This window comes from Thunnus maccoyii, chromosome 19 (genome assembly GCF_910596095.1).
Source record: "Thunnus maccoyii chromosome 19, fThuMac1.1, whole genome shotgun sequence".
Lineage (NCBI taxonomy): Eukaryota > Metazoa > Chordata > Actinopteri > Scombriformes > Scombridae > Thunnus > Thunnus maccoyii.
Window position 1 is genome coordinate 20,031,437 of NC_056551.1, and position 22,087 is coordinate 20,053,523.

The following is a 22,087-nucleotide window of genomic DNA, read 5'->3' on the forward strand; positions in this document are numbered from 1 at the left end:
ACGATTTGTCCTGTAGAGTGACGGTGATAATCAGCCATTGAGGATCTTCACAGTGTCAGTGTGCCAGCATCTTTTAAAGTTCAGATGAGAAACTTGTCTGGGTGCAGGTGCAGAGCAGATGGACTGCATTGGTCCACTGCCTGGCTCCCATTTATTATCACTGCTCACTGGACTAGCAGGCCTTTAAGCACTCTAGATTGATTATGTTTGACAGTTGCACCCATGTAATCTAAACAGTCAGACTGTTCTGACAGTGTGTGTGTTTAAGAGTGAACAGTATGTATCTGTGTGTGTGCCCAGACTTTGTGTCCCGACTCTAGGTTTATAATAATTCAACAGCAATAACTTGCTAGTTATGAGTGATATGTGGGACACTCGATGGAGGAGAGGCCAGTAGCTACTTCTACGGTGTCGCACCACCGTATGCACACATGCTCACATTCATTTTTACACACACAGTTATACATAAATTACTTCCTTATTTACTCTGAAAAGTATCGCTTGCGGATACAGGAACCCTCACATTGCCTCTGACATGGGGGTACTATTGGTGTCACACTATACAAAGATTGTTTATTTACAGTAGGTTGTGGCTGTCTGACTGTGTAACAGTGACCTCTGTTGGTGGAGTGACAGTTGTCTTCTGTCTTCTGTTTCAGGGAGCGATAGGACCTGATGGTCCAACAGGAGAGATGGGGATAGAGGGCAAGATGGTAAGGATGCTGACGGGGCCATTTGATATAAAATATAAAAACACAAGCAACATTCATGATATCCAACTATGTATTCACAAGAGTAATGACCATAAATGGCATATAATAGCATCATAATATTTTCTCCAATAGGAAAATGGATCTCATGCACCAAAAATAGCAAGCGGCATTTCTTCTGTATCAGTTTCCATCCGCTCACGAGGCAGGAAACGTACAGTAAACTGACACATCTCAACACATGGCTATCTCTCATACTTTGCTCTCTCCACAGGGTCTTGATGGTCCTCCAGGAAAAATAGGTTTCCCTGGACCACAGGTAATGCATTGGGGTACTTTTCTACTTTTCCATTCCTCCCCTCTCATATATTCTTGGTGCTGATGTTCCTCTGGAGAGGGTTAGCCATCAGCATGATTTAAAGGACCTACAGTACATGATACCAGTAGTGTGTAGGCGCACAGTCAGAAACAACACATCACTTTGGGGGAGATAACTGTCCTTGGGAGGTTTCTACAGAATGTGGGCCAGATTTACATGCATGACAGATGAGAAAATTTTTTTTTGTATGGTTCATTGGTCAGATTTGAGAATGTTACTCAGCCTGCAATTAAACTAATATGTCTATCACTGAAAAATATAATAGTCTTTATTTAGAAAAGGTTTGTAAATAAAAGTATCTTGCCATTGGTCAGTGAAAGTCAAGGTGAAGTCAGTAATTATGGACCCACTGTATGTGTTCATTTACATTCCTTGTTAGTACTCAAATTTTTGTGAGCGTCACAGATCCCGTGCTGATGAACCATGATCTAATTTACCCTGTCTTATGTATTCTTCTTTTCTTTGTGTCCCTGCAGGGGAAGATCGGAGAGTCAGGGGAAACTGGGCCTAAAGGTTTTCCTGTGAGTCCTTAGAAGCACAGATGGACCCCAAAACAACAGCTTGTGTATTCTGCATAGTACACTGTATATGGACAGTATACAATAGTGTTAGATTGTTTATTTTTTGTGGATTAAGAATATTGGAATCAACTAAATGCCTGACATGGCTTCTAAAATGTCAAAAATTGGTGAAAGCGAAACATTTTTGTTATTTTAGAATTGCTTAGTGAATCATAATTTAACTATGTGTTGCTAATATTACCTACTGTTGGTTCTGTTGCTGATGTTTGGTGTCTGGGGGCATGTACATGTATATTGAGTTCGCCGACCTATCTGTCTCCAGGGTATCCAAGGGCCCTCAGGACCTCCAGGGGACAAGGGAATAGCGGGCGAGCCGGTATGACCCTCCATCCAACTCTCATCCTTTCATATCTTCCTCTCCTGTTTCCTCATCTTCCCTGTATCTCCTTCTATCTCTCTCCTTTCATCTTCTCTGTTGAGGCCCCAAACTTTTGCAATACTCTGACTCAAACTCATCAAACATTTCCTCTCCCTTTTTCATAACGATGCTTACTAGTTATATTAGATTTCCTTTGGCTACAAACAGCAGCCTGGTTCACTCTACCCAGCTCCAAAATATGATAGCCAAGAGGTAGTTTATAAGACATATTTCAGTGCTTATTAAAATATATATTTGGCTGTATTAAATGTTTCCTGCAGAGTAGCCAGAGAATTGTCTCATCCTTTACACATCTGTCCTTTAGTGACAGAAGAGTGAAAAGCAAGCTGCAGCTGTTGGCATGCTGTGTGACTGACCGAACAGATTGATTTTTGAAAAGAAACAACTAAGTGCTACATTTCTGAACTCAGATGTGGGAAAATAGATGTGATTATTGCCATAACTGATCAAATCATGTTACTGTAAAAGCTTTGCTATCCTACTTGTGGTTTTATTTTATGAGCAATAAGAGAGGAAGTGCAGAAAAAGAGGGATAAAAAACAATTGTTAGTTTGCATGCACACTGAATTTACCTCAGTAATATTAGAGACAGGCACCCTTGCCCTCTTTTCATTATTTCCATTTGTATGAATGAATCACAGGCTGACATTCTCCTGTTTCCTATTACATAAAACATGGATCTGTGGCCATTACTACACCAGGAGAACACTGAGGCAACTGAATGTACTTCATACAGATATTATTTATACTACGTTTTACAGTATTTCTGATATATAAGAGAGTGAATTAGAGAAAGTAAATGAGAGGTAATACTGGAATGTGCTGAAATTACAGATTTGTTTTGGTTTGTGGCACTGTAATTAGCATTTTAATTATAACAATCAAACCATCATGTAATACAGGTCAGTTTTAGTGCATTTATAATAGTTAGTTAACAACTGCTCAGTATTTGAACAGGCTATTGTGGTAACCCGGAAACTAAGATTTAATTACAGAGGATAGATAAAGTGTAGTTTTACAGCAGCCATCAGTAAATATGAATCGCCCCTTATATTTATGCATACTGTATATTTATATATTGTTCATTTTTCCTTCCTAATCATTCTCCATTGTTTCATCTCTTGTGCTGCACATCTGCTTTCACTGGTAGACAATTCACTTCTAAACCCTGCTGTTAAATTTTCTGGGAAGCAATATGAATAAAAGACCACACAGGTGACTTCAGTTATAACATTACTATTATTTGGACTGGATGCAAGTCAACTGGGGAGCAACCATTGTTAATATGAGCTGATATTAAGAAATTATCATGGCAACGCGTCAGTTTTTGACACAGTTAGTCATTACTTTCAGAGTCAAACTGTGTACCTGTGGTTTACTGATTTATCTGCCGTTGGCTCATCCACATTCAACATAAGCCAGAAATTTCCTATTTTTTGTATTTAATTAATGATATCTGAAGTTAATTAGCATGAAACACCTCTGGTTAGGTTTTTAGTCTGGTTATTAGTCAAGTATTTGTGTTGTCTCCTATAGGGACCACCTGGGCCACCTGGGACTTTGGGACTGTTGGGAGAGATTGGTCAAAAGGTGAAAGATTCTGCAAACACACACATACACACACACACACACACACACACACACACTCACACTGACATATGCACACACACATTTTCCACATGGATAAGGTCACACATCCGCATGCACACAAAGGGCATTGTGAATGATAAAATATGTAACATCTGTTGTTTACTCTACCCCAGTGAATCAATAATGCTATCTGATTGAGGTAATCTGCCCAATTAAATGAATCACAATTACAAAGTAGTCTCTCTCTCATGACAATACGTAATGGAACTCACTCCTGATGTATTGTTCATATCTAATGCCAAAGAGTCATTAACCCTTAAGTTGTGTCTAAAATCATTCAACATTTTTTTCTCCATCTTTGTATTTATAAGGGTCCCCCAGGTAAGCTGGGTGAACCAGGACTGCCAGGCGAGCCAGGGGAGAAGGTGAGACAATATGCAATATTTACGCGGATATCCTTTCTCACATTCCAAGATATTAGTTTACGTCAAAGATTGTAATGAACTGTGGCCTGCCTAATATGATGAAAGTTTGATTGGTGCTTTGAGAGAAAAGAAAGACAGGAAGTGTATTATCTCTGCTCTGATGCTCATATGTGTGTTTGTTTGTATCAGGGAGCCATTGGACCTGTTGGGAACATCGGAGAGCAGGGACTAATAGGGCAGCGGGTACGTTTATCAGCATTAAACTACATTATATTTTGCATTCCTAACAGGTGTAGTTGTCCATTTCATTCACTCGTATTTATGTGTAAATGTGTCTATACAGGGAGAGCCAGGCCTAGAGGGAGAGGCTGGTCCGGCTGGTCCTGATGGAACCAAGGTGAGGTGTTTTCCCAAAATGTCCTGACACAGTAATAGATGGGACTAATAAGTTTAACCTGCTTTTTAGCTGCTTTAGGTACAGAATATTAAATAGAGTCATGTTTTTATGTGTACATGCTCAGGGTGAAAAGGGCGACATGGGTCAGGAGGGCGACAATGGAGAAAAAGGTGAAATGGGGCTAAAGGGAAAAGAGGGCCCACTTGGAAACCCTGGACTCAATGGCGTCAGAGTAAGTGGCTTTCTGGGCAAATTCATACATTCACATTTTTTGAACAGTGACTTTTACTGACCCTCAAACCCCACCTTATGTTTTTTCTTCATTTTGTTTTCTCTTTAGGGTCCAGAAGGGAAACCTGGCAAAATTGGGGAAAGAGGCAAACTAGGGCAGAAGGTATTATCTGTGACACCCGTTTAATCCCTCAGAAACCCAAAGTATTCTCATGCTGTTCTGTAACCTATCCTGTGTGTATGTTTAGGGTGCCAAAGGTCACCAAGGTCACCTTGGGGAAACTGGGCCAGTGGGGAAGACAGGACCACTAGGTTTTGTTGGGCAGAAGGGGTCCAGAGGAACCATTGGACACGTGGTAAAGTAGATCAGTAATGAACAATGTAGATATTAATCATTCAAGTTTAAATGCCATCTAATGTCATGGAGAGTGTGACTGAAGAACTCTTCTATCTCTTTAGGGAGCTCCTGGTCGGATGGGTCAACAGGGGGAACCTGGCATTGCAGGTTATGAGGTACAGTTGCATTATTATAAGTGTCTGGATGTGGATGGGCATTATACATTAAAAAAAAGGCTGTTCTGGTTAATTACATTCGGTGTAGTCACTTCACAGTTTCTGTCTTTGCAGGGCCATCAGGGACCACAAGGCCCCATGGGGTCTCCAGGACCAAAAGGTGAAAAGGTACACCTCGTTCACTTTACGTGGAACACTGGTCTCTTGTCATTCTTCTTTATCTTAAGTCCTCAGTCTGTTCCCAGCATATCCCAACACCACAACAAGTACCATACCTTCATACTGTTTACTATTGGCTGCAGTTCACCTAAAAACGACACCCCGATGTCTTTCATTTGTAAGCAGCTTGTACTGATCAACCTTATTTCATCAAAAACACCACATCGTAAATACATCATGGACTTTATTTTACTTGCAAGAAGAGGATAGGACCTATCTGTTAGATTTGTACTGTACCACATCATAATAAGCCATGTGACTACAAAGCGTACACAAAGTTAACTTTCCAACATACGTAACATTTTAGTGGATAAGCTGGATACCATATACTGAAACATCAGGAATGTGTATGTTATGAAAAATATCTAAATTTTCCCTTTTCTGGTCTTCATGTGCAGGGTGAGCAGGGGGATGACGGCAAGATAGAGGGTCCTCCTGGTCCTCCAGGTGACATAGTAAGTCACACCTGACTTACTTTTCTCCTTCCTCCCACTGTATGTCTGCTATAATGTTGCAGAAATCATCTGCATTTTACTCAAATATTTCTTGATTTATCAGGGTCCTCCAGGTGACAGAGGAGAGAGAGGGGAATCAGGAGACCCAGGGTACAAAGTAAGTACCATCACTAAGATGATTCTACCCACAGTATATAAAGTATTTGGGCTTATTAGGTTAATATTCTGTTATTCTGTCTCAGGGTCAAGTTGGTTTTGATGGAGAGAGAGGCAGACCTGGTGCTCCTGGGCAACCTGTGAGTGTCAAAACAGACTTGTTATTTCCTTACACAGCTCTGTCATTAGGGTCTACATAAACAACCAGCAGGCATGCTCACACAGGTTGTCTTTATATGCTTTCATTAACATAACTGGCAATTTCAGGGACAGCCTGGACCTCGCGGGCAACAAGGACCCAAAGGGGCCAAAGGAGATCAAGTAAGGATGTCAAAACAAAAACATTTGTGTGTTTCCTGTGTGTGGTAGAGGGTGATTGTATGTCTGTGTGATATTAATAATATATTAAACCCTCAATTTTTCCAATTGTTCAACCTTTCATGAGGAGGGTTTTATTGACATTTATCAGTAAGGTTACAACAACATCAGCAGGTCTCTGGCAAAGTGAAGAAGTTAGCTAATATAGCAAAGATCCAACAGAAACATCTAGTCAAGAGGTCATTAATCAATCTAAAAGTACTGTAATAATACAGTACAAATGCCATGCTGATCACTTGTATGTAATATTTCCACCTTTCGTAGCATGTAAGTGAAATTTCCTGCAATTACATTTTGTAAGTTTATTTTTGCAAACTGCTGTAAGCAATTAAAACAAAATAAATAATACGCTGGAAAAAATCAATTTCAGCACCTGGTAAAGTGTTACTGGAGGACATTATCAGTGACAAATAATCACCAACAGATGTGGGACTGTAGTAATCCATAATAATCTTACATATTGCATCTTTAAAATTCTTTTTCTCTCTTTTAAGGGTCAAAAAGGCAAAAAGGGTCATGCAGGACAAAAAGGAACCAGAGGACTAGAGGTAAGTCAGGGATTCTCCATACATCCATACTTTGTCAGTGACTTTCAGTATTCATAGTCATTACAAAAGACAGATGTTGTGTGTACTTCCAACTAAGCCTTTAAAAGTTTGTTCTCATGGCTAGAACACTTGGAAATGAGGCATAAACAAAAGTCATAAATACAGTAGATTAACCAAGACAGAGAAATACTGATTGTGCAAACATACTGAAGTGAAGACAGATGAAAAAGAAGACAGTAACGCACACTGTCATGCTCAGCCTACATTCCTTATAAGTCCTCTCTTCTCCTCAGGGGGCAGGAGGTCTTCCTGGTTCCAAAGGTGTGGTGGGTCGAGAGGGGCGGGAGGGCGTGCCCGGGGTGGATGGAGTCCCAGGGAAAGATGGCAGTAAAGGCATGCCGGTAAGACAACTTTTCCACCAATCCTATATATTCTATTTCAACAACATCACACAACAAACTGATGAATTTGCTATGGTTAGGTACTTACCTGTAGTGGTGCAAAAGAAATGCCTGGTTTGTCTTGGTTGGTAGCACCAGAGGAAAGTCAATGGGGTCAATTAACTCTAAATGGTTTATCCACTTGGAACCATAAATGTAATCAGCAAATTTTATGGCCCTCTATTAAATAATGAAATATTTTGTGTCAAAAGTTGACATTTTGACCTGAGAGTTGTGCTAGAACAAAGCAAAGTGTGCTCAAAATGAAAAGGTTTCATCCTCAGGAGAGCATGAATACATGAAGTAAATGTCATGGCAACCTGCTCTGAAGTTGTTGAGATATCATGTGCTGGACCCCAGTGATGAGCGGACAGATGAGCAGACCAATATCACCATTTTAAGGCCCCACTACTAGCGGGATGAAAAAATGTTTGTTAAATTGTGTGAGGGATGATTCTTCTTCATCTTACTTCTCAATATGTATCTAGGGAGAGCATGGTGATGATGGGGAGGCTGGTCTTCCTGGCAAATCTGGCTCACGTGGTAAAACTGGTGTTCCAGGACTCCCAGGAGATCAAGGGGTCATTGGACCAAAGGTAAGAGGGAAAAGTAGTATGCTTTATTGTACATTTTTAACAGTGCATAAACAGTGGATTAACTGTAATGACATGCTAGTGATTGAGCAAGATATAATTTTAGATCCAATGCGCTGCCATGAAAAGGATATATTGGTATAACAGATTTAATTATCACATGACTGAGAAAAGAATGATCTATCTGCACATACAGTACCTGATCTTCACACAGTCATTTGATCATTTATTCATCCATCCAGGGTGAGCAGGGTCTCCGAGGCCAGACCGGACCTCCAGGGAAAAGAGGCTTTAGAGGTGGAATGGGACTGCCAGGGCTACAGGGAGACAAAGGACCTAAAGGACAACCTGTGAGTAGAATATGTAATAAAGGCAATAACTTACTGATAAAACATTGAAAGATATGATTTCATTACATTATGTACTGTATGTCTTCACTAAATTCTTGTGCAGGGTGATACAGGGGAGCAAGGTTTTCCAGGAATTCTGGGAGTTTTTGGACCAAAGGTATGTTCAGTACCACATTTAGCACCACATCTGCCTGTGCTCACCATGAGAATATCGAAATAAGTTCAGACAAGGTAGCCAAACAAAGCTGTTTAAATATGGCCCACTCCCTGTAAATCACAAATAATCACAAACACATTGTGATGATAAGAATGATTTCATACATGTGTAAACAGTTGCATGCACCAACACATACAACAATAAAAACTATTTAGCTGTCACTTTGTGGGATAACCAAACAGTAAACAAGCCACAGAAATCTCATTGTTGTATCTTTAGACAGATTTTTTAGATTAAGCCCTTTTTGGAACAACAGTTGTTTAATTCCTGAACAGTTTGCTTTACCGTTCCCCTTTAGTAATTAAAACTGGGGTGTCTGTTCAGGAAGTGGATTAGTCTCTAAGTAGTGAACTTCTACTACAGCTTTGGGATTCAGGAGTAGTCTGGACTTTGCAACACCTGGTCCTCGCTAAACTGAGCTTCTCATTGTGACATGATTACAAGTATGCATGCACATGTGTGCATATTTTTTTGTGTGAAGGTCTGTTTTACTATTACTTTACTATGTATCACTTTTCCTACTTACATCAAAGAAACTAATGCCAGCTCATCTCTATTTATTCAGTGAGAAAACTGACAGTTGACTCTTTGAGAGGGCTGCAGCTTATTGTCCTCAAGTCTTCCAGAATAAAAGACTCTCTGCCATTAATAGATCCCATTTACAAGCAGCACACTTTGAAGTAACCCCACAAAACTTCTCCTCACTTCCTCCCTATGACCTGTATGTGTTGCTCCCCTCTGGAACAGTCCCACAATCACCACTTTAAAAAAAAAAAAAGCTTGACACATGACACATGCATCCATCCTGTACCTAAGTGTGAAGCAGAGTTTCCATCATTTACCAAAAACACATTCCATCTGTATCTGGTTGTTTAGCAATAAAGATCTATTGTACTCTACTGAAATCACTACACAGATCCCAAAGCCAAAATTTGTTAGAACAGCTGGAAATATTTTCTTCAATATGGAAGCAGTTAGTGGTCTCAGATGTTCCATGATGATACGTAGATATAGTTAGAGATAGGAGTTTGTATGTGTGGAGACACTTTGAGACATCAAGTATTACGGTTTTAAACAGGTGTACAGAGTGTGTGATGAGCGTATTATATTGAAATATTTGTCACTGCTGTTTTCAGGGGCCTCCAGGAGACTTTGGGCCAAAAGGCATACAGGGACCAAAGGGGCCACAGGGCGCAATGGTAAGGCTAGTGATCTATAGTACACTGTTAAAATCCTCCTCGTCATTCTTTTTGTTCTAACTGGTTCTCTCCATCAGGGCAGAGGAGGAGTCGTTGGCCCTGAGGGATTTATCGGTCCGAATGGAAACGCAGTACGTACTATGTCTATACACACTGAGATAAGCTTCAAGATTTGTGTCTGCTGTTATTCTGCAGCCAACTGACTGTGTACATCTCTTCACAGGGTCCCAGAGGAGAGAAGGGCAATCGCGGAGAGACTGTAAGTCTTCCTGATGTCTCTTACCATGTCTATGCATTACAGTGTTTTACACTTTGTTTACATTGTTTACTGTGTGACAATCAGATTAAATTAAATATCCAAGCTGAAAATATGTCTTCTCTCTTTCTCTGAACAGGGATTCCAAGGACCAAGGGTGTGTTTGCATAGCATTATCTTTTTTGTGTGTTGTTACAAGTACTTTTTGTATTTTTCTGTGGACACTTGATTGACATCCAGCATGTATGTTTTTCTTCTTTATTAGGGATCTCCTGGACCCCGTGGACCCCCTGGACTTCCAGTAAGTTTTCCACCTTTTATAGGTTTAACCACATGTCAAACAAACATAATGTCATTATTCGAGTTGAGTTAATCATTGTCTAAATAACTCTTTTTCCTTTTCTTAGGGTCGCCCGGGTATCCCTCCATCATTTGTAAGAAATGTTATGTTTGCTGATTTCATAACATCCAATAAGGCTTTAAATAGTTCATATATAGAGTAATGTGTTATACAGAAAGATACGATGGCACCAATATAAGAAGAGAACATAAGGTTTTGTTATTTCACTGCAGAAAGAAGATGGTGTTTTGTTTATGGATTCACACACTCCACTCAGGACTGAGGTAAGTGCATGACTTCAACATGTCTTTGTATTGTTATGTTTTCTAATCAAACTGTACAGTCTCATCTTCTTTTTGTCTTCTACTCTCTTCTGTCCTCCATTGGCAGAATAAGCCAGTGATGGACCTGCCGATGCTGGACCAGGGCGCAGAGATCTTTAAGACCCTCCACTACCTCAGTAACCTGATCCAGAGCCTGAAGAACCCACTGGGCACTCGGGAGAACCCCGCCCGCATCTGCAGGGACCTGCACAGCTGTGAACAGAAGTTAAGCGATGGTGAGTGTGTGTGTGTGTTGTATTAGAGACAAAGAGGAAGAGTAATGTTATGTTTAGATTAGACTAATGATCCCAAACGTATTTCAGGCACTTATTGGATTGACCCCAACCTGGGCTGCTCGTCAGATACCATAGAAGTCTCCTGCAACTTTACAGGAGGTGGACAGACTTGCCTGAAACCAATAACTGTATCCAAGGTATTTAAGACGCCATAAAATCCAAATGACGTCAGCAAAGTCTGCAAGATTATAACATTGTAAATATTACACGTATGACCACATAACTATGGTGTTAACCGGTGCCTGTTCTGCTTATTTGAGCAGCCAGCAATCACTGTTGGTCGTGTCCAGATGAACTTCTTGCACCTGCTGAGCTCAGAGGCAGTCCAGCACATCATCATCCACTGCCTGAATGTCTCGGTTTGGAGGTCAGCTGAGAATCAGCCGGTTGCCCAAGGGTCTGTGAGATTCAAGGCCTGGAACGGGGAGGTGTTTGAGGGAGGAGAGCTCGAGCCAGAAGTCTTGGAGGACTCCTGTTGGGTAGGACTAAGATGTTGTTCATCTGGCTTTGTGTCTTGCAGTTGACATCATTCTTGACTTTCATACATGTTGTGTAATTGTGTCTTTTTGGACTAAAAAATGTCTTGTGTGTCTGGGTTTCAGATAAATGATGGCCGCTGGCACCAGACCCATTTTGTGTTCCACTCCCTGGACCCCACCTTTCTCCCTGTGGTTGATATCTACAACCTCCCAAAGACTACTCCCGGCTCACATTACCTCCTAGAAGTAGGCCCTGTATGCTTCCTGTGAGGGCTGCAGAGCAAGTCTTTTGAGCATAGCAGGAAGGATCATCACCCCTAGATGACACCTTCATGCGGGCGTGGAGATCGGAGCAGTCTCCTCCAATCTGCGGCCAAACACTGTCCAAGCGAGAACAAGCCTCCCCCCGAACAGCCCTGCTTCACTCTGCCAAACTCCCATTGGACTGCAGACACAGAGGGAGGAAACACGAGGAGCTGGGGGACAAAAGCAGGGGACGAGGAAGAGCTGAGAAGGAGCAGGGGAGTTCTTGCACTAATATGGCAATAGCTTCTTCAAACTCGTCAAGAAGGATCTCCACATGTACGCCCACTTGGAGGAAAAAAAAAAAAAAGGCTCTATGCCATACAATCTCTCTGGAACATTGCTAGGTGAAGGGAGACCAAGGCCAAGTTAATCAGCGGACATTACAGTAACTTATTTTTGTATACAGTCTGTATACTGTGTGTACTTTTTTTTTTTTTTGGAAATACCAGGAATTCAATTCTGTCAGAAGAGAAGAATTAAAGTAATTGGGATCAGTTAAATGTACATATATATGTATGCTTATTATTAACTTTTATACATGTATATCTTATGTAAAGAAATAATCTTCAAGTGCAATAGAAAATGAGAAGATAATTTGATATTTTAAACTTATATGGAAGGATTTTTCAGGGGTGCCATTTTATTTGCCTTTGGTGCTCATTTCCTTGTGAATTTTTCTGGAGGCAGGCTCATTTGCTTAAATTGAGCAGAATTCACATCTTTATTTTACTGCGGCTCCAAACGGGGGACGGTGGCTTTCAGTTTCTTCCCTAATTAGGGGAAAACCAGCGGCACCCAGTCAACTCACAAATGAATGCACACAATCTGTTCACATGGACACACATGGAGTCAGCGCATTAAATACTCGATACTTATTACTCGTACGTTATTGAACGGATTGATCGGATGCCACTCATGATTAGGGAGAATATCTGCGGTTGTGGAGATTAGAGATCAGAGCAAAAAAAAAAAAAAAAAAAAAGGCCTGGGTGTATGGAGCTCTAGTTCTCCATAGTATTTTGTTAATTTCTCTGCAACTGTGGAGTGTGAAATCAGATTTATCATTTCCTTGCTTATGATAAAAAAAATAGGAGGGTAAATGTTATTATTTACTCATTACTACATGGGACCAGGAGTCTCTTCTACCCCACTTATAGTAGACAGACTACAGGTGTGGCAATCCTTAGAGGAGAACTGAGCCACAGGAGAGAGAGAGAGAGGGGAGAGAGTGGGTCCAGGAGTCAAAAATAAACCTCCATCTTCTATCCAATCCTCTCTTTAATGCATGGTGCTACAAAAGGCAAATATATAAGGTGCTAATCATAGTGCTGTAATTACACCACTCTGCAAAAAAATATTCTGATGTTTATAGTGCATGCTTGCTTTAGATAAATAAAAAAAAGTCCAAATAATATATTGCCATAGCTTCCATAATGCACTATAATGGTATAATCCCATCCAAGACTATTTTACATAGTTCCCTAATAGTCATCCATCTGTTGTTTATTCAAAACTTTTTTGTTCAATGCTGCAATTTACAGAGGTGCTTATTCTGAGGGAAACTATTTTAGAGATAACTATAGAAACTAAAAACATTTCTCCTTTTGTATCAAATATAAATCACAGGGTTTGAAGTATTTGTTAAGGATAAAGTTTTCTTTTTCTTTGTACAAAGCCCCACACAGCTGTATGTAATATTTTTTAGAAACACAACTAGTGGAGATAGTTTTAATTAAATAAAGGTTTCCTTGTTGTAGCTGGACACAAGTGTGTATAATTGTGCAAACCGTGCTGTATACAGTGGATCCCCTCCTGCTAATTTAATGTTATTTAATGTTTTAATTTTAAACGTGGTTGTCGACTGAGCAAATTTCTGTTGGTTGAAACAATACTACTCTTTCTGACATCTTTATATATCAGTTTGCCCAACTGGTCTTGGAGTTTATAGATTTTTTTATGTGTAAATTTGGGGCTCCAGAGAACAAATTTATTGCAATGTTAATTATCGTTTATTTTTATAATTTTTTGTTATTTTGCTTTATGTTGTTTTTTCCTCTATGATAATCAACCATGTACTGTACCAGGACTCTGTGCTATACTATAACTTGTGTTTTAAAAAGATATGCAAATATGTGAAAATTGTTTCTTCTTTTTGTAAATCTGTTGTAGACATTAAAACGAGCTAAGAATACCTCACATTTTACACATGACTTGGAGCAAAGATTTTCTATTATCTTTATAATTAAAGCCTGTTCGGGAATATCAGCCAAATACAGTAAGTCATCAAACTCTGAACAAGACCATATCTGGTGCCTACATCCTCTATCTGTCTACTCTTTATTCATTGTTCAGTGTCCATTTGTTCAATAAATACTTTCAATTTGTGTGTTGATTATTACTTTTCAACTGTTTGGACGGGTAGAATACACATTTTTGATATGATCAATACATACCCCTAATGGTTCACTTAGACACATCATCAGTGATGTAAGTTTGTGGGGAAAAGAACATTTAAAATATAGTAGCAAAAAAGGCCATGTAAAATTAAATTGTAAAGAATTTTTGTCACTTACACAAGTATTTGAAGACAGATTAAGAAAGATGAACAGCTCTGAATCTTAACTTGATATTAATGAGTCTAACAGGTTCGTAAAAGTACGATTTACAGTTGTACTTTTGACATAATTTCCCATTCTTGCACTCTCAAAAGCTTCATGGTTTAGGGTTTGATTTGACTTTAAAAAGTGCAAACGGCATGTTACTGCACAAAGCTGATATTTTTTATCAGATACAAAGGCCCCATGGGGGTTGAGGATGTGTTCAGGCAGTTATAGGAGAAAGGAGCCACTCCCTTTTCTCCTAATTGCCTGAACACACCGGTTTCTCCTGACTGTGGGCTGAGACACCAGTGTGTGTGTGTGTGTGGAACACAAACACAAAGGACAGGCGTCTGCAACATGGTATAAATTAAATTAAATAAAAATCTACATGGTGCATCAGTCTCTGCAGCATCTAGAGAAGAATGTAACATGGTTAACCTTTGCAACATCAAATTATACGACCGGCCTGGTGAACCATCACACTACCATTATAAATTTTTAAGAGAATTATCAATTTCCACTACAGTAGCTAGCAATGAAACTGTCTTTGATTTCCCCTAGCCCTGCTGAAATGAACAATTACACCACTTGATGTCGCTATTGTTGTCTGGATTCATTTTATGTGCAGCTGAACCAACTGTTTACGTGGAAGTCACAGATGTTTCAGGCCTTTCCTGAACTTAGCTAAATTGGTGATAAAACACCCAGACTGTAGTCATTACTGTGGACTGAATTTCTACCAAATGTTATAATTAACCCATTCGCTTGAGAAGACGTTAATTATGCTGCAACACACCCACCATTGCACTCACCACACGCATAGAAATTAGGTTGAAGCATTGACATCGTTAAAGAGTATGTGAGAGAGAAACACTCGCAAGGCAGCTTTGTTACAGTTTCAGTTTGTGTCATTCAGGGAAATGATGCAAGGGCCAGAATCAAGCCCTATTTATTTACTTATTTAATACATTTGGCATGATTCTCTCATGCATGCCACATTTTTGCAACAAGACTGCATACTTCCAGTTTTCAATCAATCAATCAATCAATCAATCAATCAATCAATCAATCAATCAACCTTTATTTGTATAGCACCTTTCATACAACTTAGTGCAGTTCAAAGTATTATTATTATCATTATTATTATTGTTGTTGTTGTTGTTGTAAATAATATTTTTTACAACACGAATACAATAAAATAAGTGAATAAAATAAATGTATTGAAAGTAATTTTTTGTATTATTTATTGTGTTGTATGTTATCTGTCTGACCGTAAGGATATTTATGTCATGAAGTTATTTCTTGGTCCCACTAAATAAAAACACGTCCCCTTTTCTTAAAAATGTATTGACACGGTAACATAACCATATGGCTGGATACCAAAGGAGCATATTACTCACCCAATGTCCATATTTTTGAGCCTTTATGAACCTCCCCAATGTGTTTGTTTTGGCCAATCGTTTTGTCCCAGTTCAATGCTGCCTTTAAAACTGTTCGAAAATTCCTAATGAGTATAAACTAAACAATTACAATGCATGTAAGCATTGCTGTAAAAAGAATAAAACGATTAGTCGTTAAAAAGATCATAGCTTAATCTTTGTTGTCATATCTTTACATGATAGTTTTTTCTTTTGTTTATTTGTTTGTTTTTTTCATCCACTGTCTCTCATCCAATGCGGTGTTTCACGTCATAATTCAAATATTTCCTACATATCCCTGAAGGCAGCATCAGTTTCCAACGTGCACAATGGTGACGTGCCTTGTTTCTTTCCGCACCCGCATTCTGTGAAGACCCGCCCTACTCTGCCTCTGATTGGTTAATACTCGTTGCTTCTTTGGTTAGATTGGATAGATTTAGACACGAGGAGCGAGACGGTTAGGGTCAGACCCAATCAGAGATAGAGTATGGGCGGGTCTTCACCGAATGCGGGTTGGGAAAAAAACAACGCTGGTGACGTTTACCATATCATGATGGCGGTAGCCTGGACTATTTTGAAATCCGTCCCGCTTTTCGAAGTTTACGCCGCGTCTTGTCGATAAAATGTTATATTACCCTGGAGAGAACACAACATAAGGCAACCGCTGTTATGGATTCAGTCGTGGGGGACGACATGACGCTCCCCGTTGACATCAACGGAAGGTAAAAAAAAAAAAAAATACCAACGATTGCTAGCGAGCTAACGCTAGCATGTAATCTGAAAGCAGTTACTAGTTACCGCTGTGTGGGCCCTGACTATCAACTGGAGCAACACAGCAGCAGTTAATTAAGTTCGGTGTACTACCAAGTTATTAGCTTCATATAGCTGTTGCATATAGTTTATATAACGTTAAGTCTCATAATAAATTACCCTTTTGTTTGTTTTTCTGGTGGTAATAACGTCAGGTCATTCGACATTTGATCAGGAACACCTAACATCATAGCTATGTACAGTATCAGTGTCTTCTATTTCTTCGGGAAAAACTGCAGTAACGTTAGTCAGCTAGTAATAAGCTAAGTTAGTATATATATTCACAGTAACCGTACAGTTTACGTTGCTGTTGTGCTTGCAGTAGCCTGAATACATTGTCAATCAGAAAATACAAGTGCTTTTATCTAAATTTGCAACATTTCTAGACCAAAAATAATATTGTTGTAGTACCAGATCAGTTTAACTCCCTAAACAGAGACCAAGTAAAACCATAATGACCCGACACATACTGCTGCACAAAAAGCGTAACTTAGCATTGGTGCGGAAATCCTGTCATGCATAGACTATCAGTAGCTATTACCGTTATAAATCATATACAGCTCATTGGATGTTGCCATGATATTACTGCGATTGGTAGGTCGGCTTGTTGACCTGTCATTCAGAGAGTGAAGGAAAGCGGAAATTATCAGAGCCAGCATTTTCAACGGGGTTCAGACTGCGGGAGCGACGTCTGCCTTGCAATGTTTTGTCCAAAATGTGGAGTTAACATGTTATATATATTTGTTTTCTTCCTGTGTACCCTCCATGTCGTGAGAGAAGAGTGTAATTGTGGTAGGTGAAACGTGCATTTTTAGCTCTGCTCTACATTGCTGTTGCTACATAGTATTTGCTGAGTACAGCTTGTCTATAGCTCTTTGTGCTCCACTGAAAAGCTAGTTACAGCATCTCTGTGTTTAAGTTTGTAGTGTCCTTGGTTAGTCCCCTTCTACTGTATATACACAAATGACCTAGCCCAGCTGCGTGCTTTGTAAAAGCAGTCATCCAGGTGGTAAGCGTGCCTCAGTAATCCAAGATGTTAGCTGATATGTGTGGTGTGAATTACTTATTCTCTAATTCTGAAACCTGATTCAGTGTACTAATTCAGTTTCATAAATTTGGCTTTGCATCCCGTAAGCTGCTCCAGTTATTTTTGTTCCTCATTAATTTAGTGATATTATCGTGAGCTGCTTTTATATTTGTTACTAGCAGCTAGTACAAAGTGAGCAAAAAAAGAGGAAGTCACTGTTTACAGGCGCTTACATTGTTTCCACTGAGGGCTGGAGAGGTTACTACGACTGCAGAATAGACAAAACTGTGTCATTAACACTGAAATGAACAGTATGAACAACACTTTGTTGTTTGTTTTGGCGATTTATTTTGGATGGTGCCGAAAGGAAGCTGTTTGACATGTTTATGTTTAGTGCTTTTACCATTATCGTTGCTCGTGTTGTTAAGTGCTTCCTCTCCATTTACACAGGAAGGGGTTGCTTGGCATGTGAAATCTCAGTGATGCAATAATTGCCAACACATTTTTTACTGACCTTCATCGTTTTGAGGAGGATTACTATGCTCAGGCTGCACGTATTCTTCAAGTCCTATTCTTTTATCATTTTCTGTTTGTATCACAGGTAGTGTTGGACTTTGACATAAAAACGTCACATTATATCCACTTTCATTCACTGTTTTAAAAGCCCAAGGAGTGTGAATAGATTCGTTAGGCGCTGCATCTTATTTTCTTCAATGTAATGCACTGTGTTATGGTGTCATGTCGATTAATTTTGTAGTGTTATTTTGCTGAGTGTCAAAGCAAAACAATGATGGGGAAGAGCAGTGTCATTATGGTTTATTGTTACAGCATGACACTGTGGAATCTATAAATAACATGTATTTCTAGAAGAGATATTCAGAGTTCCCCGAGTCACGGAAAATCTGGAAAAGGAATGGAACTGGACAAAATAGAGCAAACACCAAATTGCAATGTTGTTGCTTTATAGAGTGATAAAACTAAAGCACAATCTGTTAAATTCTATACACAAAGACCATATGTTGACATGAAATAGTAACCAATAATGCTGGAACCTTAGGTCTTTGCCGATATACCAGAGAAGCAGCAGAGTTGCTGTGCTTTCAGTGCCAGGGGAGTTATGGGAGGAAGTTATTCAAAGCTGGACATTTATATTATTAGACACAAGGGTCAAGGTTGTAGGATATGAGCTTGGAACCAAATTCTTTTTGTTTATCTGCTTTTAAGAAGGAAATTACTCGCATAGATGTCAGGAGGAACATGATCGAATGCTTAATGAACAGCATCATTAAATGTGCAGTGATATTAATTAGTATATGCACTTGTGTTGGGGCAGTGCAACCCCGGTTGCTTTAATGTCATTGTGATCCAGATGTGTGCTGGCTGATGTTTGGTGCATTGTACTGTGTCTGTGAGTGACGCCACTGTCCCATCACTGTGTGATGCTTAGCTGATCGGAGCTACAGTAGTCTACTTGTCCACCAATGAAAGCCTTCTCCGTGCTTCCACTGGGTTGTCTGTTTTTCTCTCCTCCTGTCTGTCTGAACTTGAGAGCTAGGCTGCCACTGGCACATGGTCTCTCTCCCTCTCTCGCTCTCTCTCTCTCTCTCTCTCTCTCTCTCTCTCACATACACACACTGAGAAGAGGCTCTGCCAGAGTGGATGTAAATGAAGCAGAGAGTCATTCTTAAGCTATTTATGGAGCGTCCTTAGGGCTCAGTTGGAACTGGCCAGCGTGAGTAATACATAAACACCACTCATTTGTGTTTTTCGAAAAAAAACCATAGTATTCAGAGTATGTGTGTATGATGGGCTTTGCAAAGCTGGGATAAAGAGCAGAGCTTGCTTTGGTTCCTTTGATTCTGAAAAATGTAAATTGTCTTTGTTGAATGTGGCGGAAATGTAACAGTGATTGCTTTTCCAAATATTATTGGTGACTAGGCTGCATCTCTAACAAAATAATTTTGTCCCCAGCTGCAGACTGCCAGACTCCATAGATGCTGGAGAGTATTCCACAGACAGCATGACAGGTACAGTAAGGCTTTCTTTTGTCCTCTCTCCAGGTTGTGTTCCCCGTGTGTATTAATTAATGCTGCTGTTGAGTCGTGGCTGTGACCTCCTACAGTTGCGTCTCCAAAGCTTTAGGGAGGGATCAGCTCGGTGATGTTAATTAGCTAATCCCATTTCTAATTCACCGTCGAGCTCTTGTTTTGTGCCAACAATATACACAGGACTAGACAAACGCAGGAACGCCAGAGAACAACTGATTTATAGATATAGGTCAGCATCTGTGACTTCCTGTCAAGTCAATTGTGTGGACAGATACACAATACACAGAGGCACCTAGGCAACACGCTGGCAACGTCAGCGCGATGATAGGATGATCTAAATAAAAAGTATGATTATTATCATTAACAAATCTTTTAATATAAAAAAATTAACAAAACATATTTAAGCTGAAATTCTCTCTTTAGTTCTTCCCCCATATATTTACTTCAGAATACCCTGATGAAGCCAGGGATGAAACTTCAAAAGATGATCATAATTGACAAGTCTTAGAAAATAGGCCCACATTGAAAATGACCAGAATGATCCTTTAATCATAGAAGTTGGATCAAACTCTAAGGTTTCATTTCTAGGGCAGCAACTAATTATTTCTTTCATTATTGATTAATCTGCTGATTATCTTTCACACGTTCTTAGAGGCCACGGTTATGTCTTCGGTTTGCTGTTTTTGTCTGACTTAAGAGCCTTGATTGTTAGGATATTCAATTTATTCATTTATTGTCATATATGACAAGGAAAGACAACAATTTGTCACTGGAAGCTGGATCCATCAAATATTTGGTGTTTTTGCTTGGAAAAATGACTGAAATGATTAATTGATTATCAGTGGTTGCCCATTTATTTTCTCTTGAAAGATTAATGGACTAATTGCAGCTTTATTCATTTCCATCCATGGCAGCAGGCATTATTTTGTCTCCTGTTGCTGTCTCGCTACCCGTCTGTGACTTTTGCTTGCTCGTACCTTCTTCTCAGTAGTGGCCTCAGTAGCAGATACTAGATCCAGGAATTAAGGGAGTAATGAATCAAGGGTAATGAATACCATCTGTAGAGATGTAGATTTATGTTTAGATTGGAGACATTAGTGTACACTGATGGCGTTAAGGACACATGTGACACCTCTCTGATTTAGAAACAAAATGTACATCAACAAGCAAATGATACTGCAAGTATGGGGGGGTGACAAGGCTCTTCCTGTCAAGCTGTCGAACTATGTATCAGGAGTTAGTGTTGTGAAATGTCTTGTTGACGCATGTTACATGATCAGCTGTGGGCTGCCTTCAACTGGTCTAAACAGGGCAGCTCTCCAGAAACTGTCTCACCTCTGATTCTCCTGTGGGGAAAATCACGACTGCTTTCTCTTTCTCTTTATCTGTCTAAAATAAACGGAGGGCAGTGCCTGAAAACTGAAAGAATGAATTGTTCTCGTAAGCAGGGAAGATTCTTTATGTTAAATACTATTATAGTTGCGATTCAAATGAGTAAACATGTATTACTTTCTTGTTGTTTTTACAGCTCCGTCCTTCCCTGGAAAAATGTCCCCTATCAAAGCCCTCACCATGAAGGACTATGAGAATGTGAGTGATCGCTATCAAGTGGTATGATGTTTCCTAAACTGAGGTTGCTGTGTCGGGATACAAAGTTTGTTGGCTCTTCTAAAGCCAGTTTTATGTATAATATAAAGATTAACTAAGGATTATGACACATTACTGTGATTTGCTTATTAATGCTGTTAATCGCTGATACATTGAAACACCGAGCTTGTCCATATGAGGTTTTGCAGTCAACTTTACCCCACCACAATAGGGTATTATGATTGATTAAACCTGATCCTCATTCTGAATAAAACCAAGCCACACTGACCATTTATGGAAATTTAGTGATGAAGCGTGTGTGTGTGTGTGTGTAGGAGGAGGATGAGGTGGGCTGAAGCCTATATTTCAGCATTTGAGTGGAATGCATGCTCAGATTTTTGGCTTGTGCTGCCTGGCTGGCTACATGATTAGAGGTTTACGGAGGGGTCCAGACTCCTGCCTCCTCCCTTTGACCGTCTACCCAACCCCCCATTACCAGATGTATGCTGTTCTGAGCCCGGAGCACAATGATGCACAGTCTACTTCACACACACATACGCGCTCAAACACACGTACAAGCATGAAGGACTCCCTTCATTTTAACAATAACCATACACACGGTCTTTTCTTCCATGTAAACATGTGGTCCTGCTTTTCTTTACAGATAAAGTGCATTACTGCTTTGACCCAAATTATTTGTTCTAGCCTTGTTTTCTTATCATTCAACATACGTAAAGGAAATGCATAGATTTGAGGCTGGACAGTGATAAAAATATTTCTTATTAATTAAAAATTACCATATTTCCTGTAATAGTGGCCAGGCCTTTATTGGAAGCA

At 39.7% G+C, this 22,087-nt stretch overlaps 2 protein-coding genes and 1 long non-coding RNA gene across 7 annotated transcripts in view; 2 read left to right on the forward strand and 1 right to left on the reverse strand.

Annotated features, from left to right (window-relative positions):
- Positions 1-14,144, forward strand: part of col27a1a (collagen, type XXVII, alpha 1a) — a 77,116-nt gene extending 62,972 nt beyond the window's left edge. Inside the window, exons 29-61 of the mRNA XM_042395632.1 lie at positions 660-713; positions 985-1,029; positions 1,566-1,610; positions 1,933-1,986; positions 3,586-3,639; positions 4,011-4,064; positions 4,254-4,307; positions 4,408-4,461; positions 4,586-4,693; positions 4,802-4,855; positions 4,941-5,048; positions 5,152-5,205; positions 5,320-5,373; positions 5,823-5,879; positions 5,983-6,036; positions 6,122-6,175; positions 6,303-6,356; positions 6,908-6,961; positions 7,255-7,362; positions 7,890-7,997; positions 8,237-8,344; positions 8,448-8,501; positions 9,698-9,760; positions 9,838-9,891; positions 9,984-10,019; positions 10,156-10,173; positions 10,282-10,317; positions 10,424-10,450; positions 10,590-10,640; positions 10,747-10,915; positions 11,003-11,112; positions 11,239-11,454; positions 11,578-14,144. Coding sequence (XP_042251566.1) covers positions 660-713; positions 985-1,029; positions 1,566-1,610; positions 1,933-1,986; positions 3,586-3,639; positions 4,011-4,064; positions 4,254-4,307; positions 4,408-4,461; positions 4,586-4,693; positions 4,802-4,855; positions 4,941-5,048; positions 5,152-5,205; positions 5,320-5,373; positions 5,823-5,879; positions 5,983-6,036; positions 6,122-6,175; positions 6,303-6,356; positions 6,908-6,961; positions 7,255-7,362; positions 7,890-7,997; positions 8,237-8,344; positions 8,448-8,501; positions 9,698-9,760; positions 9,838-9,891; positions 9,984-10,019; positions 10,156-10,173; positions 10,282-10,317; positions 10,424-10,450; positions 10,590-10,640; positions 10,747-10,915; positions 11,003-11,112; positions 11,239-11,454; positions 11,578-11,724 — 2,370 coding nt within the window. The 3' untranslated portion in view covers positions 11,725-14,144. The remainder of the gene's footprint in view (positions 1-659; positions 714-984; positions 1,030-1,565; positions 1,611-1,932; positions 1,987-3,585; positions 3,640-4,010; positions 4,065-4,253; positions 4,308-4,407; positions 4,462-4,585; positions 4,694-4,801; positions 4,856-4,940; positions 5,049-5,151; positions 5,206-5,319; positions 5,374-5,822; positions 5,880-5,982; positions 6,037-6,121; positions 6,176-6,302; positions 6,357-6,907; positions 6,962-7,254; positions 7,363-7,889; positions 7,998-8,236; positions 8,345-8,447; positions 8,502-9,697; positions 9,761-9,837; positions 9,892-9,983; positions 10,020-10,155; positions 10,174-10,281; positions 10,318-10,423; positions 10,451-10,589; positions 10,641-10,746; positions 10,916-11,002; positions 11,113-11,238; positions 11,455-11,577) is intronic.
- On the reverse strand, positions 6,095-8,268 carry LOC121885852. Its single transcript, XR_006092620.1, has 4 exons — positions 8,194-8,268; positions 7,872-7,950; positions 7,207-7,270; positions 6,095-6,173 (listed from the first exon to the last, which is right to left on the reverse strand). It is a non-coding gene; the product is annotated as an uncharacterized LOC121885852 (long non-coding RNA).
- Positions 14,145-16,300: 2,156 nt separating the features above from the next.
- LOC121886029 (CDK5 regulatory subunit-associated protein 2-like) overlaps positions 16,301-22,087 on the forward strand; it is a 34,901-nt gene continuing 29,114 nt past the window's right edge. For all 5 annotated transcript variants that reach the window (XM_042395913.1, XM_042395914.1, XM_042395916.1 and 2 more), the window contains exons 1-3: positions 16,301-16,500; positions 19,587-19,642; positions 21,192-21,253. In XM_042395913.1, the coding sequence (XP_042251847.1) occupies positions 16,448-16,500; positions 19,587-19,642; positions 21,192-21,253 (171 nt within the window). In that variant the 5' untranslated portion in view covers positions 16,301-16,447. The remainder of the gene's footprint in view (positions 16,501-19,586; positions 19,643-21,191; positions 21,254-22,087) is intronic.